The following is a 17,454-nucleotide window of genomic DNA, read 5'->3' on the forward strand; positions in this document are numbered from 1 at the left end:
ACCTGCACAGGCCCTCTCCTGAAGCTGTCTCTGCATTGCTCTGCTGTGGCACACAGACCTCTGGGCTTCCCTATGACTCATGGTTTCCATTAGGCTGTTCATGCAACCTTTGTCATCTGCAGTGTAGCAGATGCGTATATTAGACTTCGGGCATTTGGCAACCTCATTCTGAGTTGTCAGTGCCCACAAGTCAAGTAGTGCAACTTGCTTGAGATGTTGGTCCTGTACAAAAGATATTAATAGATGAGCACTATATTATTTAAAGACAGTCCTTTGCATCACTTCCTCCTGAAATCCCTCCTAAGAACCAGGAGATGCCTGTAATCTGCCTTCTGGGACATAGTGGGCCTGGCTTCAGAGCTGACAACCATAACTCATTTTGTTTCTCTGTAAAGAGCCCCTCTTCCCTCAAAAAGAGAGAGAAAGAAAGAGAAGGGGGTTATCTTAAAAAAAAAAAAAAAAAAGCACGAGCTTTTAAGAGTTAAATTGCACAACTCCCTGTTTATTTTTAAAGTGAGTAGATTTTCTTGTTGCCGTTGCTGAGAAAGATAAATTGATACCACATGTTGCTTCCAGACAAAACCTTCTCTGTGTTCCAGGGGAAGCACATGCAGCTGGTGTCTGGCTTAGTGGACAGTCTCCACAAGGTAAACATGGTTTGGAAGGGCTGAAGCCGACGTAGGGTAGCAACATTTAAGGAATTACCAGTTACTCCTGACTGGCATGGCACCTTTGAAATACTTTCAAGAAGTTTGAAATCCTTTCCTGGAAGGGGCCGCCCTCTTACTTATTGGCTTAAAGTACGTGATGCTCGGAAAACAGTAAGTTAATATTTGTGATGTCACTGCTTCCGTGTGTGGGATCTAATAGTTATTGAGAGCTGCTTTTGTGCTTGGCATTCCACTGAGTAGTTTGCTTGCAGAAGGTCCTAGAGATAGAGTCTTTTTATCCCCGTTTTACCAAAGGGGCAACCAAGGTTAAGAATCTTCTTCAAAGTGGCAGACAAGTGCCAGAGCCAGGACTCCAGCACAGACCTGGCTGACATCAAAGCCCGTGGTCTTTCTTCGGCATCACACTGCCTCCCTCCACTGGCCACCTTCAGTTGCATGTGGGCATTATTCACTTTGTAAATTATTGGTGGAACACTTTTTCAGAGAGCTTCTAACACCTAATCTGTTCGGGTCCATCTCTCTGCACAACCAATTGGCATATATGTAGGGACCCTGGACATTTTAGCATTAGCAGTAAATGTGTCTTGTAATAGAAAACTTATAGCAAGAAAAATAGTTACCAGATTCTGATAAGTACAGTCATAATTTCTTCGAGGTAGGCCAAGCAAAGGAATCTGTAGGCAGCATGACTGTGAGATGTGAATTCCATTGTACAGCCTTTGCACATGCCTCCTTGAAAGGCTATGCCACTAATTGCAGCTGGAGTCGTACAGGACACAGGTTTGCCAGTTCTGCTACTGATTAACTGCATTAATGGGTTTCTGCCCCAGTACGAGGCTTGCTTCCGTGTAAATGATTTTGTAAAAGAGAAGGTTGACATAAAAATGAGAGAGTATTCATATCTCTGCTCTCCCTTCAGACACATTGTGATAGAGTTGTTGTAAGAGTTCTCTAAGTCTTTGGGCACAACTTGGGGAAAAACTGATATATTTGTCCCTGAAGCTAAAGTTTCTTCCTGAAGATGTTTGCTTTCTTGTATTTCCTCAGATTCTTGATTTCTAAGTAGTGGATTTAAATAACCAGAACTATTCACATGGTTTTGGGTTAGGGTCATAGTAGCTTCTTAGCTCCTTTAGTAAGTATCCATCATGACAGAATAGCCTGAGCTCTAGCAATAGAAGTTTTGGTTGGTATTATATACCTTATCATCATAACCTTAAGGAAAGCACGTCCTTAGTTCTTTGGCCAGTTAACATTGGCCTGCCTCACAGGGTCTGTCACTGTGTGTATTGAGATGTGATTAGAAAAATCACTCTAGTTTTATCAAACCATTCCTTCTTTACCTTCAGCTCCCAGTCCCCACAATAATGTAAAAATCTTAGAAATTTAGACTATTTGTAAGATGATATGTGAATTAGCAGAAAACCATAGCACATTTTAATGGTGTATTTCCTGGGATTGAGGTTAGGAAGGGGCCATTTGAAATCTTACAGAAATTGTGCCACCATTAACTTTTGTTATCAGGGAAGGTACAGGGAAATTGCAGTTCTATTTTTTTCTTCCCTTTCTTTCTTTCTTTCTTTTTCTTTTTCTTTTTTTTTTTTTTTTTTTTGAGACAGAGTCTCACTCTGTTGCCCAGGCTAGAGTGAGTGCCGTGGCGTCAGCCTAGCTCACAGCAACCTCAAACTCCTGGGCTCAAGCAATCCTCCTGTCTCAGCCTCCCGAGTAGCTGGGACTACAGGCATGCACCACCATGCCCGGCTAATTTTTTTCTATATATATTTTTAGCTGTACATATCATTTCTTTCTATTTTTAGTAGAGATGGGGTCTCGCTCTTGCTCAGGCTGGTCTCGAACTCCTGAGCTCAAACGATCCGCCCACCTCGGCCTCCCAGAGTGCTAGGATTACAGGCGTGAGCCACCGCGCCCGGCCCCTTTCTTTCTTTCTTTCTTTTTTTTTTTTTTTTTTAAGAGATGGGGATCTCATTCTGTTGCCCAGGCCAAAGTACAGTGGCACAATACTAGCTCACTGTAACCTCACACTCCTGGACTCAATTGATTCTCTTGCCTCAGCCTCTGAAGTAGCTAGGACTATAGGTACGTACTGGCTAATTTTTTTTTTTTTTTTTTTTTTTTTTTTTTTTTTAGAGACAGGGTCTTGCTATGTTGTCCAGGCTGGTCTCAAACTCTTGGCCTCAAGCACTCCTCCCACTTCAGCCTCCCAAGCCTGGGATTCCAGGTGTGAGCCACAATGCCTGGCCTTTTAAGATTAATTTATTAAAAAAAAAATTTTTTTTTTTAGAGACAGGGTCTCACTTTGTTGCCCAGGCTGGAAAACAGTGGCAGAATCATAGCTCACTGTAAGCTTCAAACTCCTTGGCTCAAGTGATCCTCCTCCCTCCCGAGTAGCCTAATGTTTTATCTGGCATCCATTTATTTACTTTTTAAGTTTTATCAAAATTTAAGTTGAGAAGATAGTATAGTTGACCCTTGAACAACATGGATTTGAACTGTGCAAGTCCACTTATATGCGGCTTTTTATCAGCCAAATAAGGATGGAAAATACAGTATTTTCAGGATGCAAAACCTGCACACGTAGAGGGCCACTTTTTCCTGTAGGCGAGTTCCTCAGGGCCAACTGCGGGACTTAAGTGGGCATTTGCTTATATATACACAGGCAGTCCTGGAACCAATCCCCCAAGTGTACTGAGAGACAACTGTAATTAGAATCATGACCTGTGAGGAAAATAATACAATACATTTCTAGCACCTGACATTAGCAGGGTGAGGGGCACTTGACCTAGAAGTGGACAGATGAGGCATATAATTGGGCTTTGTCAGTGCCTCACTTTCAGATTATGGATTTGATATATGGAAGGCCAGCCAGCCTGTGTGAATAGAAGGCCGCTGAGACTGGGGGCTGTGAGGATGATGGTGGCACAGCTTTTGTTTGTATTGTCTTTATAATGTAACTGGAAAAACCTGTCTGAGCTTTCTGTAGGCAAAAAGCCTCAGGGGAATGTATTCTGCTGCTAATAAACCTCTAAAATGAGAGTCAAGCAACGATTGGACACTGAATCTAATCAGCCATTTAATAAGTTGGGCTTTGTTTCAGAATCTAAGAGTGGTTAACATTGGTTTATATGGTAACCACTGTCCTCTCCTTAGAGTGAATGCTGTGGTGGCCACTTTGCTAAGGGAAGGCAAGCACATGGTCTACAGCGAGCTTATACTTTCAGGTTTGCTCTTCTGAAAGACAGGCTTTCATTTGAAAAGTCTTTTTTGAAAATTTTTAAGAAGGACCTGCCAAAGTGTTACCCCTATTTCATAAACCGAATTACCGTAAGATTGCGCTTTTGTATTCTTCTTCTTTCTTAAATGGTAGTTTCTTTAAATGTTTCTTTAACTGTTAGCACAAATAGATTTAATGGTGACTTCTAAGTAATTGTGGCCTTTGAAGAGTTATAGAAAAAGCAATGAATTAGAGCTGGGAAATCCAATTTCTGTTTTGGTCTTATATATGCTTGCTGTGGGACCTCGTGTTATTTAATAACTTTCAGCCAGATCCTTCATATATAAAATGAGGGCACTAATATACTAATTCTGCAGGTTTATGATGAGGATTAGAGACAATGGATCTAAAACCTATGGTCAGTAACTGGCAGTGCTGTAATCTGGCAGGCTGTCATTTCTTCACCCGTTCAATTAGGGACCTGGACAGGTGGGTGGTCTCCATGGTCCTTCCCCGCCCTGACACCCTGTGGTTCCGGCCCTGGATGTGGGTATTCTAACCTCATTACCACATGCCCTTACAGAATTGTAATACCTGTCTCCAAATTTTAACCAGTTGTATACAGTTGTACTTGTATATATAATAATTACACACATACATTGTTGGAGGTTACAGTCGCGGTGATAAGTGGCCATCAGAAAATCCATGTGGGGCATTTTGCAGTTCTATAAAATGTTTCATTCATTTTTTCAATTGGAATTAGTGAAACTAAAATACATTTGAAAAATATTGTTCCTTAAATGCTTTTTTTTCTTCTTCTTTTTTTATTTCAGCGTATTACAGGGGTACAAATGTTTAGGTTACATATATTGCCTTTGCCCCACCAAGTCATAGCTTCAAGCATGTCCATTCCCCAGGCAGTGCACACCGCACCCATTAGGTGTGAATGTACCCATCCCCTCCTCCCCCTCCCACCTGCCCAACACCCGATGAATGTTATTACTATTTGTGCGCATAAGTGTTGATTAGTTAATACTAATTTGATGGTGAGTACATGTGGTGCTTGTTTTTCCATTCTTGTGATACTTCACTTAGTAGAATGGGCTCCAGCTCCATCCAGGACAATACAAGAGGTGCTAGATCACCATTGTTTTTTGTGGCTGAGTAATACTCCATGGGGGAATAACTGAATACTTACGATTGGTCATTCTTGTTAATTCGGGTGTGTGAACCCTTTCCAGAAGCTAGAGCAAAGGGGGCTGGCCAGGATGGGAGTCATGAGGGGAGGTGTCCACGCTGTCCCACATAGCCTCAGGATCTCCCTATTTTTTCACCCAGAAGCTTGAGTGTGAGTTTTTATTTATTATATCTAGTCATCTGAGTACCCAGTAGTATTAATAGAACCACGTTATACTTGCCTGCTTTGTGAACCCTATAGAGTGCATGTTAAGAACATGCTTCATACCTATTTCATAGAGAAAGTGTTTTACTTCTTAAAGAAATATGATTTCTGAACCATTAGTTAGAGATGCCATTACTCTTTTTAAAAACCGTAAGAGTAAAAGGGAGGCAGGATACATAGCCTCCTGGACAACATTTGTTTCATCAGATACTCAGCATGTTTCCTATTTTCTTCTCCCAAATGCATCTTTATTGTAGTTGTAGAAATGCCAACTTCTGACCCATGATTGCTAATGCTCATTGCCCAGCCTGCATACAAGCCCTTCTTGCATGGGAACATACATGGGAAACACTTTGAGTATTTTGAGTTATTTACTTCTGGTAAAATCCTGCTGACTTTCTGTGTTTTAAAAACATTCTGGTAGAACACATGTATTTGTATCCTCTACATAAATACAGTTGGTGATTGCCAATTTAAAAAAAAATACAGTAACTTTTAGGATTGTTCATACTTAATATACAGCATCAGGCAATATCTTTTATCTTTAACTTGCAAATAAAAACTCATCTGGCCTGCAGGTGCTATTCCAGATGTAGAGAATGCGTATTGGTCAACTCCTCTCTTTTACTGCATGTGAGGCATTTTACAGATGAGAGTGAGCCTGCCCCGGCCATGAGCTCTCTCCACCGTGGGCTCTGTGTTTTACAATAGCAGTAAGAACACCCTGAGTTCACAGCATGACTGGCTCCTGAAGTATATCATCATACATCCCTTACGTCATCCCTGTCAGAGAGGGGTAGTTTGGATATTATCATGGCCATAATGAAGACAGGGAACTGCATTTGTTGCAGACAGATTAAATGATTTATTCAGGTCACATGGTTGGTCAGTGGCAGAGATAGGACTGAATCTGGGTCATCCCTGTCAACTGGGCTTATCTACCAAGCCAGAAGGAGAATTCTTACAAGATGGGTGCAGTCATTAGGGCTTTGAGGGTAATTTTGCCCTACTTTTTAAAAAAATTAAAACCTTTTGTTTTAGAATACCTCTTTAGATTTACCGAAAGGTTGCAAAGGTAGTACAGAGTTCCCATATATCCAACATCAGCTTTCCCCTACTGCTGACATCTACATGGTATGGTACGTTTGTCACAACTGATGAACCAATACGGCTACATTACTGTTAACTAAAGTTCAGCCTTTATTCAGATTTCCTTCGTTTTCATTTAATGTCCTTTTCCTCTCTCAGGATCCCATCCAGGAGACCACTTTACCTTTAGCCATCATGTCTCCTTAGGCTCTTAGCTGTGACAATTTTGAGAAGTACTGAATAGGCATTTTGTAAATGTCCCTTAATTGGGATTTGTCTGATGTTTTTCTCATGATTAGACTGGAGTTATGGGTTTTGGAAGGAAGACCACAGAAGATGGTGCCATTTTCATCACATCAATCTAGGGTGCATGCTGTCAACATGACTTACCCTGTTGATGTTGACCGTGATCAACTGAGACAGTGTTTGGCAGTTTCTACACTGTAAAGTTACTCTTCTCCCTGCTTTTCATGCTGTACTCTTTGGAAGGTAGTTACTGGGCTCAGCTCGCACTGCCTTGAGGGAGGAGTATCTATATGAATTATTTTAATTCTTCTGAATGGGAGACTTGCTGACTTCTTTCATCATCCCAGCAAATCCTGCTCTACTATTTTTTTCTTATGTCTGCCAGGAGTTATATAGTGAGGTGTGAAATTGTGGCAGGACGAGATGGAGTCATAGAAAGGATAGGTAAAAATTCTCACCAGTTCTGAATTCACAGAAGTGGTTAAGAAAAGGTAGATGCTGCCTCTACACTAGTGGAGGAAGGGACCATAGAAAATAAAATAGCCCCCAGGTGATGAATTACCCTTTGAGGGCCAGGGAGGTTTGTTGCAGAGTGCTGGGGAGAGAGTGGCATGGTAATAAATTACAAGTGTGAACTTCAGTACAGGCAATAGAATTATAGAAAGAGCAGTAAAACTTAGGAATTCAGGAAAATACCACTGTCGGTGAGCTCGTACATTCCCAGCATCTCCTGGCCATGACACCATCTCCCCATCTCCCAGATATGAAACCTGCCCTTTAACATGTTGTTCTATACCAAGTCAAGGAGGGTGAACCAAATGTTTGTCTTTTTGAATCAGGTTTTTTTTTTTTTTTTTTTTTAATTTTTTAGCTTTTGAAATTAGGAAGGCTTTAAAAATGAGGAATTGGTTAACCTTGTCTTCAGGGTGCTTGATTTTGGACCATTCATTATGGTTCATATTCTGTATTTTCTCTTTTCTCTCTGCAGAATTCTATACGGCACAACCTGTCTCTGCACAGTCGATTCATGCGGGTCCAGAATGAGGGAACCGGCAAGAGCTCTTGGTGGATAATCAACCCTGATGGGGGGAAGAGTGGGAAGGCCCCCCGGCGGCGGGCTGTCTCCATGGACAACAGCAACAAGTATACCAAGAGCCGTGGCCGTGCGGCCAAAAAGAAGGCAGCCATGCAGACAGCCCCGGAGTCAGCCGACGACAGCCCCTCCCAGCTCTCCAAGTGGCCTGGCAGCCCCACGTCACGCAGCAGTGATGAGCTGGATGCGTGGACAGACTTCCGCTCACGCACCAATTCCAACGCCAGCACGGTGAGCGGCCGCCTGTCGCCCATCCTAGCAAGCACAGAGTTGGATGACGTCCAGGATGATGATGCGCCGCTGTCACCCATGCTCTACAGCAGCTCAGCAAGCCTGTCCCCCTCTGTCAGCAAGCCATGCACTGTGGAGCTGCCACGGCTGACCGACATGGCGGGCACCATGAATCTGAATGATGGGCTGGCGGACAACCTCATGGACGACCTGTTGGATAACATCCCACTCCCGTCATCCCAGCCATCACCCACCGGGGGCCTCATGCAGCGGAGCTCTAGCTTCCCATACACCACCAAGGGCTCGGGCCTGGGCTCTCCAACCAGCTCCTTTAATAGCACGGTGTTTGGACCTTCGTCCCTGAACTCCCTGCGCCAGTCTCCCATGCAGACCATCCAAGAGAACAAGCCAGCTACCTTCTCTTCCATGTCACACTATGGCACCCAGACACTCCAGGACCTGCTCACTTCGGACTCACTCAGCCACAGCGATGTCATGATGACCCAGTCAGACCCCTTGATGTCTCAGGCCAGCACCGCTGTGTCTGCCCAGAATTCTCGCCGGAACGTGATGCTTCGCAGTGACCCTATGATGTCATTTGCCGCCCAGCCTAACCAGGGGAGTTTGGTCAATCAGAACTTGCTCCACCACCAGCACCAAACCCAGGGCGCTCTCGGTGGTAGCCGTGCCTTGTCGAATTCCGTCAGCAACATGGGCTTGAGTGACTCCAGCAGCCTTGGGTCAGCCAAACACCAGCAGCAGTCTCCTGTCAACCAGTCTATGCAAACCCTCTCGGACTCTCTCTCAGGCTCCTCCTTGTACTCCACTAGTGCAAACCTTCCTGTCATGGGCCATGAGAAGTTCCCCAGCGACTTGGACCTGGACATGTTCAATGGGAGCTTGGAATGTGACATGGAGTCCATTATCCGTAGTGAACTCATGGATGCTGATGGGTTGGATTTTAACTTTGATTCCCTCATCTCCACACAGAACGTTGTTGGTTTGAACGTGGGGAGCTTCACTGGTGCTAAGCAGGCTTCATCTCAGAGCTGGGTGCCAGGCTGAAGGATCACTGAGGAAGGGGAAGTGGGCAAAGCAGGTCAGTGCCCGACGCTCTGGCATACAAGTAACAAGACGGGAAAGAGGGGGGAGCCTTGGGGCAGCCTGTCTTCTATTTACTGGAAACGTTACTCCGCGTTGAGAACCATGGAGCAGTGGTGCACGGTATGCGGTGCCCAGCCAGGTCGTCTCAGTGTCACCTGCAAACCAAACAGGCTGTCAGGTGTCCCTCCCACAGTTTGCTGACAGCTCAGGAATCTTACTGCTAGTAAAGGGAACATGTGTACATTCAGGGATCTCATTCTTCTCTGTATCCAGTCATCCTCAGTGACCTAGGACACAGGTCCCCCTGCGTGATGACAGGATGACGATAGAAGGGGAAGCATAGGCCATATTCAGGGATGAGGATCCCAGCCAAACGACTTTCTTGGAAGGAATCTCTGGTCCAACACTGTCTTTGTCAATCTTTGGTGTTTCTTCATCTTTTTTTTCTACTAAAGTAACAATTTGGAAGCACTTCTAATTTAACTGAATAATGTGTATTCTTGACCCTTTCGTATATGAATATGTCTATCAGGAGGAAGATCTGTTAGATTATTCTTCATCTTAGTACTAAGCATCTTTATTAGTTTGCACTCAGAATCTAAACATTTAGAAAAGCAAGAGAACTAAGTTGCAAATACAAGTTTTTATCTGAGGGCCCTTACCCATGTACTTCTCCTTGTTCCCCAGACTGTAATGATGTCAAGTTTCAAACACAGAATGGCATGGGTTATGAATGGTGACATATTTTAAAAACCGTGGCCTTCTAATGTTGTTGGAACCAGCAAGTTCAGGCAGTGTAATATGTGAGGAAAAGCATTTGACTTGAATCAGGAATTTAGGGTTCAGTCCCATTTCTACCACTTTCTGGCTACCATTGTGGGTGTGCCATTAGGTTTGAGTCTCAGTTTCTGGTTTTATAAAGTGAGTGTAGTAGCCCCTGCCACTTCACAGGGTTGTTGCAAGAATCAAATCCCCTAAAGTTTGTGAAAGTGCTTTGAAAACTGCAGTGGGCCGAAATATGTATGGTGCAGTAGGTATGTTGACAGATAAGCAGACAGGTGGCCCAGAGAGGTTAAGTAGCTTGCCCAAGGTCTCAGATTTGGGCCCATTTCTTAAATGGCTTGAACCATAGTAGTTCTTCCTTATTTTCTCTAGATGGTATAAGATGGGAAATGCTCTGAACTGGAGCCAGAGTAGCAGATAAACTAGCTTGCCCTAAAACACTCCTCCTCAAGAAGTAAGATGAACAGTGGGACCTGCTGACAGGTTTGTGCCCCAAGACACCCCCATGTTAACAGGGCTGTGTTCTGTACCCCAGCTCCTTTATTTTTGTTGTTTCCATCTCAGCAAGCTGCTTACATTCTGCTTTAAATGGTATAAAAAAGAAAGGGAATTCAAAGCCATAAAAACTTGAGTCTTCTTTAACCCTCTACTATGGTGAAGGGATTACAAGAGTCTCCTATGGTGAGCGCACTCCAGCTCATTGGTAGTTATAGAAAGGAGAATGTCAAGAGTGTTGTGATGCTAAACTTCTCAACTTTCCCAGACATAAGAGACCCCTAATGGAACTCAGACATCTGATTTCACTCCTTTAATAGCTCTTCAGATGGTGAAAAGACTGTAATGAAAGCTAAATAGGGGATGGTACTTTCACGCCAGCCAGCTCAGTGCCATATCAGAGCTTGGACTGCTGGAGATTTGGCTTTAAAAATTTAGATATTTGGCTTTTAGAAAAATAGTTTATCTTCCTTTAAGAAGAGGAATGTGAAGATTTATCTTTAGAAATTTAGATATCTGGCTTTTAGAGGAATAAATAGTTTGTCTTCCTTTAAGAGGCTCCTAAAGACACAAATAAGTTTTAATTTGGGTGTAATTGTAAGGAGGGCACTTTCTAGTTCATTGGAAAGAATACATTCAGAAGAAAATATTTTATCAATTTTTGTCTGATTTTTCAAGTGTAGGTTTCCCTGTTAGTTGAGCAGCAGACCCTTGTGTATGTGTAATTCTAAAAGATTGTACAAAAATCTCTTAAGGGAGATTTAAATACTTAAATGTAAAAAATTTATTTAATGAGCTATGATTTTAATAATAATTACTACTTTGGGAATGATGCATTTCATTATTATGCCCTAATGGAACCTTGGGGTCACTTTTCCTCAGAATATTTTGAGAGAGGTGGATTTGAGGAGATACTTATTCAGTTAAAAATGAAGAGTCGGCCGGGCGCGGTGGCTCACGCCTGTAATCCTAGCACTCTGGGAGGCCGAGGTGGGCGGATCGTTTGAGCTCAGGAGTTCAAGACCAGCCTGAGCAAGAGTGAGACCCCATCTCTACTAAAAATAGAAAGAAATTATAGGGACAGCTAAAAATATATATAGAAAAAATTAGCTGGGCATGGTGGTGCATGCCTGTATCCCAACTACTCGGGAGGCTGAGACAGGAGGATCCCTTGAGCTCAGGAGTTTGAGGTTGCTGTGAGCTAGGCTGACGCCACGGCACTCACTCTAGCCTGGGCAACAGAGTGAGACTCTGTCTCAAAAAAAAAAAAAATGAAGAGTCACAAAAATTTCCTGAAAGTAAAGCAGCTGAGTATGACCACAGAGCAAGAGAAGAAGCATCCTAAGGACAATGGAGGTCTTTGAGGGAGTCTGGTTTCCAGGCTTAGAATTTCTAATTTGCCTTGAAATGGATTATCCCTCCCAACAGCCAGAAGCACATGTAGCTCGAATTATGTTTTTTGCTCTGAAACTTAACAGTTGCTATCAAGACTCTTTCCTAAATTCACAGGACAGGCCTGAGGTCAGAGTCTCACACCTCACTTCTCCCAAATTAAGTGCCCCAGCTTCCCAAAAGTTGCTTTATGATGCTTTCTTGGTTTGACTTTTTTTTTTTTCAGTATTTCTCCAGACTTACTTCCTGGCTTGCAAGCAGAAAGTCACATGACCCTGAATCTGTGCCGCCCCGTGTGGTTAACTGAACAGTTCTGTGCAGCTGACAGTCTTGCTGAGGAGCTGTGGTGAGATGCTTCTCTGGAGGGCCAGGTGTTTCACACGTCATTCATTTTAGGCCATGTGTGAAATACTTTGATCTATGGCTCTATCTAGAAAAGAACAAATAGCCATACATTTTTATGAGTACCAGCTGCTCTGGTGTGAAGGGCACTGTCTTCTTTCAGATGCTTATAAAGCTTGGTGCGCATACTTACTTACAGATTGGTGGCAGAGTTGGCTGTGAGCCTGAGCATCCGGTCAGCCCTCTGGAGTTTGAGATGTGTCTCCTCTCAGAGGGAGAGCAGCTTCAGTCTCACCCCAGTCAAAAGATGCCTAAATTCACAGACTCTTTCATTCATCTTTATCTTTTGGCATTTGGAGACCCCATTAGAGAACAGCATAGTTTTGTGTTTAAACTACTTTGTGATAAGGGCTGGAAAATATCCACCAGGAAAAGTCCAGATGGAAAAGGGAGGGGTAGTTCTCTTCCTGTCTCTGCCACTGGCCACGTCATTAATGAATCTCTTAGAATATTAGGTTTCTCATCTGTCAAAAGAGGACAGAATCATAAGAGTTTCTAAAGGTGCATAGTATGTATAATTTTAAACTTGAAACCGTAACATTCTATTTGTGAAATGGCCCTAGTGAGATGATATACAATGATATGAAACTATAAAGAAATAGTAGTGGGCTAGTAGTGTGGAAACAGGCTCCAGTGTTAGAAGCCATTTAGAACTTATATGTAGACTACCCAAAAGGAGTAAATCTTTGATGCTTGTTTGATGTTTGAATGCTGTGATTCCATTGTGTCTTTAAAATTCACCTTGGGCTAGGACTAATTCTAACGGAATACAGGTAATACAGGCTATATCATGTTTTTTCTTAATGTAGATATCTGTTTTAGAGAATGTAACATATGATAAATATGAATCTGTTATGAATTACTTAGAGAATATACTCTGTTATTTCCATTTGTGACTGCAGTCTCTGGTCACAGTATGTCAGCCTGAAGGATTCTGCATCTGCAGAAATCTTTATTCTTAACTTTTTCAAAAGCCCAAAGTCTAAACTGTCATTCATGAAGAGAATGACTGTCAGGATCTTTTTAGTATTTATGAGAATAAAGGAAAATTGATACAGCCATGAGGAGTTTTCTTCCTGGAGCACAGTGACAGCCAGCACTAAGGCTACTCTTCCTAGGCCTGATGGTTTTATAATGCACCTGTGCTCACCTGTGGTCAGCCTGCTAAGCATGAGGACAGAGCCTGAGCAGTTTCCATTTCAAGCAGTTGTGTTTATAAATGGCTTTGTGGAGCTCTTCTGGTCATAAAGCTTATATGGAACATAAATAAATGGGGTAAAAATCACCAGAATTGCTACTTATAATTCTTGTAAACTTTAAGCTCCTATTAAATGCTTCTTTTTAGAGTGTCCATAATGCTCAACAGTCAACATCTTGTAAATAACATTTTCTATAAGTAGAGTCTTCCACCAGGGTCCACCTGTGCTTCTCGCAGGCTTAGCTTTCTACATGGAGATGGGACCAAGGGCTTTGTTTGCTGCTTTGCTGGAGAGATTGCCTCCTAGGCCTTGGGGCAGGCAGAAGGATGCTTCCTGACTAATTTTGCTTCCTTGACTTGGAGACACATTTATTGGATTTTTGTTCCAAAATGGAGATTCTCCACTTTGCAAGAGATAACCCACCCACATCACTCTGCTTTTGTTGATGTGTTCATTGATTTCAAAGCATTGCTTTCCGCCATCCTCCAGACTGTTTCGAAGTTTAAAGCTTCAGAAACTAAAATGAATTAAAAAGTTGTTTTGCTAATTAGTATTTAGATGTCCTATAGGTCAGTGTTTCTCAAAATGTTTCACAGAATACTAGATCCTCAAGACATTCATGTGTGTAAAATGGAAAATGGATTCTGTGTTCAAGTAAGTTTAAGAAATGCCATGTTAGGCCGGGCGCCGTGGCTCACGCCTGTAATCCTAGCACTCTGGGAGGCCAAGGTGGGCGGATTGTTTGAGCTCAGGAGTTCGAGACCAGCCTGAGCAAGAACGAGACCCCGTCTCTACTAAAAATAGAAAGAAATTATATGGATAGCTAAAAATATATATAGAAAAATTAGCCGGGCATAGTGGCGCATGCCTGTAGTCTCAGCTACTTGGGAGGCTGAGGCAGGAGGATTGCTTGAGCCCAGGAGTTCGTGAGCTAGGCTGACACCATGGCACTCTAGCCAGGGCGAAAGAGTGAGACTCTGTCTCAAAAAAAAAAAAAAAAAAAAAGAAATGCCATGTTAAACAGAGAGCAATTGGGTTATTTCCAGCAGAACTTCTCAGAGCCTTAATAGTTAATACATGTCATGAACCTTCTAGGGTATGCAGTGTTTCTTAAATTTATTTGATAGCTTGAATCAAATCCTTTTTCTTCAAGAAACCATAGCACTAGAGTTCTAAGGAACTCCTTAAAGAAAGAGTGCAGCAACCCCCTTGAGAATTGTGGCTTCCTTCCCCTTTTCCACCTCATTTTTGTTGAGTTTTTTATGCCCCTGTCATATAGCAAGCATTCTCAGCCTTGGAGTGGGTTCTATCCTTGGATGAGCTAGCTGCCTAGCAAAGTGGTAGACCCCATTTTGGTAGAAGTACAGAAGAAAAGCCTGGATTCATTAAGCAAAATTCATCTGTTGAGTACCTGCCAGACACAAGGGTTACAGGCGAATAAAATAAGGTCTCCCCCTCAAGGAATGCATGACCTGATTTGGAAAGTGGTGGTGACCACTTGTCGTAGAGTAAAAGACTGTCTTACATACGTGGTTGAAGCAAAGGACCTATGTAGTGTGCCCCCCTTACATGCTTGGTGTTCTGGGAGAACCCTGCTTGCAAGGATTCTATTCCATTGTCACGTGGTCTTTTCCACGTGTGTTTGGGGGATAAAAACACAGACCCTACTATTTCAGGAGCACCACACTAATAGGTCAGAGTTCAGGCTGAATCCAGATGCTGGTTTATTTTATAACTGCATGACACTTGCTTTAGTTTATGATGTTTGCTTGCTAGAGCTGGTTGGTTCATCACAGTTGGACACGAGCCACCCACTTCAGCACATTGTCCCTGGGGCTCTGAGGGGAGCCATGGATTAAAAAAGCCTCCCCTGCAGCCTACTCCAAGTTAAATGAGGTCCTGTGGGATGGCAGAGGAACTATGGGATTTGTAGCAGAAGGCTGTCATCTTCATAGCTGTGTATCATTGAGTCAAGTCACTTATCTCTCTGAATCTCGGTTTGCTTATCTGTAAAATGGGGTTAAATTAAAATTTACCTTGCAGAGCTTTTATAAAGACTAGCCCTGATATGGGCTTATGTCCTTTGACACCTTTTTAAAAAGTTATTTAATGTTTATTATGATTTAAAATGGCTCCAGAGGTTAATTCAGAAAACAGGAAGCAGCCAAGCCAGTCCTACACTGTTGGCAGAAAGAGTGACTACTTTCCTCAGTGAACTAGAATCGGCTGGGTTTCTTTTCATTAAATAGGTATAGAAATGGCCTGTTGTGAAACCTTTGAATTCTGGAGTTGATGTCACTTAGAAGCACTGCCTATTAATTGTGGGGGGTGTGGGGGGAAGCAGATACCCTTTAGACAGGCTGTTTTCCACTAACAAAGAGATCTGATTTCACAGATGGCACGAGGAGATTTGTATATGGTACCCAAAGTGTTCCATTAACATCCTTAAAGAATTGCCTGAGGATCCAGCTGTCTAGCTTCAGCTCTCCTTAGAGTGGCGTCAGTTGGATCCGGGGGGGCTGGTGGCAAGCTACACCGAGGGAGAAGCCTCACCTTGCCCTTTCAGATACCTCAGAGCCTCGAGCCTGAGCCTCTCCTGCCGTTGGGAGGGAACCTGGCAATCTGATCTTTGCCCTCCCGCTGCCAGGCCACGCTACTCAGAGAAATACGGGACCACTCCAGTCCCTCCAAGGACTTTTTTGGGGAGCAGAAAGACTGGCCCATAATAGCATGATGCTGGCAGTGGTCTGGCCTTGCATAGGCCAAAAGCTGCTGGTTTATCTCTTATTGGCTAATGTGGCACAATCGGGGGTTCAGAAAATACAGTCACTGCGCCCTTAAGATCTCTTCCAACTCTAAGTTCACTGAAAACCCAGGAAAAGTAGGCTGTTTTTCTCCAGGTGCTTTCTTCCTGCAGCAGCAGCCAGGCCTGGGACTAAAATTACACCACTCTCTAAAGAGACACTGGACACTGGGTTGCAGTTGTTCTGTTTCTTTCTTCCCAGTAATAGATGTGGACCTTATTCTGTAATTCTAAATTTACTAGTTTTTATAACCTCTTTTTTGCTAAAATCCACAGCATTCGTCTATTAAAGGATGAGAATCACTTAGTCACGAAGTCTCAGAGAGCAATGCCAGTGTTTCTGAAGGATAAAACTTTAATTGCCGATCTTGACTTGATAGAAGGCTTGTGTGTCTGTATGTCTTCTCTCTCTCTCCGTCTCCCCCTTCCCTCTTCTTCTTTTTCTAATGAAACCAATCTGGGCCATAATTTTTTTTAAAAACAAGTATTTATGTCTGTGTGGATTTGATTCCTTAGGGGAAATTGTTGGCCAAGAAGAGAAGGCCAGAGGTAGGAGTCTAAGAGTTACAAGGCTGAAATTTTAAATTAATTTAAACTAGGCCTTCGTTTGTATATATGCCACTGTAATTAATTGGTGCTTTTATTTGTATGTTCAGAAATGATCAGAAAGTAATACAGCCCAACATAGAAGTAATCAGAAAGTGTGTGTTGACTGACAGCCCTGTTAGAAGGTGGCCCTAATGCATACCTGCAAGTGCTGCCTGCGAGAGAGCCTCAAGCCAAAGCACTCCCTGTTGGGTCACGGACAGGTTCTGCTCAGGCCGCCCTGCTGGCTGGGGTGGGGTGCCCTGTGGCGGGGCGCCCTGCACGTATTTCTGCCGTGCAGGTGCAGGCTGAGCCGAGAGATGGGGACCACACAAACAAGGCTTTGCCTCACTCCTGGAGTCTGCATGCCTGACGTCAGGACGGTCCTCCGTGTCAGTCGTGGAGCCACCCTTGGGCCCATCCTTTCAGTTCCCCCTTGGTTTCCTTCCTCTGTTGTGCCAGTGTGATGGCTGCTTCTTGGCCACCTTCTGTGTCACTGGCATGCTCTGGTCGTACCATCTAGGTGGATGAGTGGTTTGGACTGTTTGTGCAACTCAGAGCTGATTTGTGTTTTCAATTTCAGAATCACTTGGTAAAATTAGATTGTCTCTTAAAACGCTGTATATCTAAAGCAGGAAAAGAGGACTTGGAGACCCCTCTCTTCTGTTCTTGGTAGCCGAACCCTTAGATGGGCTGGTGATGACACCTGCACTTCCACCCACCCTCA

The 17,454-nt window shown here is 43.3% G+C and overlaps 1 protein-coding gene across 3 annotated transcripts in view; it reads left to right on the top strand.

Moving 5' to 3' along the window:
* Positions 1-17,454, top strand: part of FOXO3 (forkhead box O3) — a 115,124-nt gene that overhangs the window by 86,810 nt on the left and 10,860 nt on the right. For 2 of the 3 annotated variants that reach the window (XM_069488390.1, XM_069488388.1), the window contains one exon: positions 7,629-9,063. The exons of the other annotated variant lie outside the window; for it this stretch is intronic. In XM_069488390.1, coding sequence (XP_069344491.1) covers positions 7,629-9,029 — 1,401 coding nt within the window. In that variant the 3' untranslated portion in view covers positions 9,030-9,063. The remainder of the gene's footprint in view (positions 1-7,628; positions 9,064-17,454) is intronic. 3 annotated transcript variants of the gene reach the window in all.

Source organism: Eulemur rufifrons, chromosome 15 (genome assembly GCF_041146395.1).
Source record: "Eulemur rufifrons isolate Redbay chromosome 15, OSU_ERuf_1, whole genome shotgun sequence".
NCBI classification, from domain to species: Eukaryota; Metazoa; Chordata; class Mammalia; order Primates; family Lemuridae; genus Eulemur; species Eulemur rufifrons.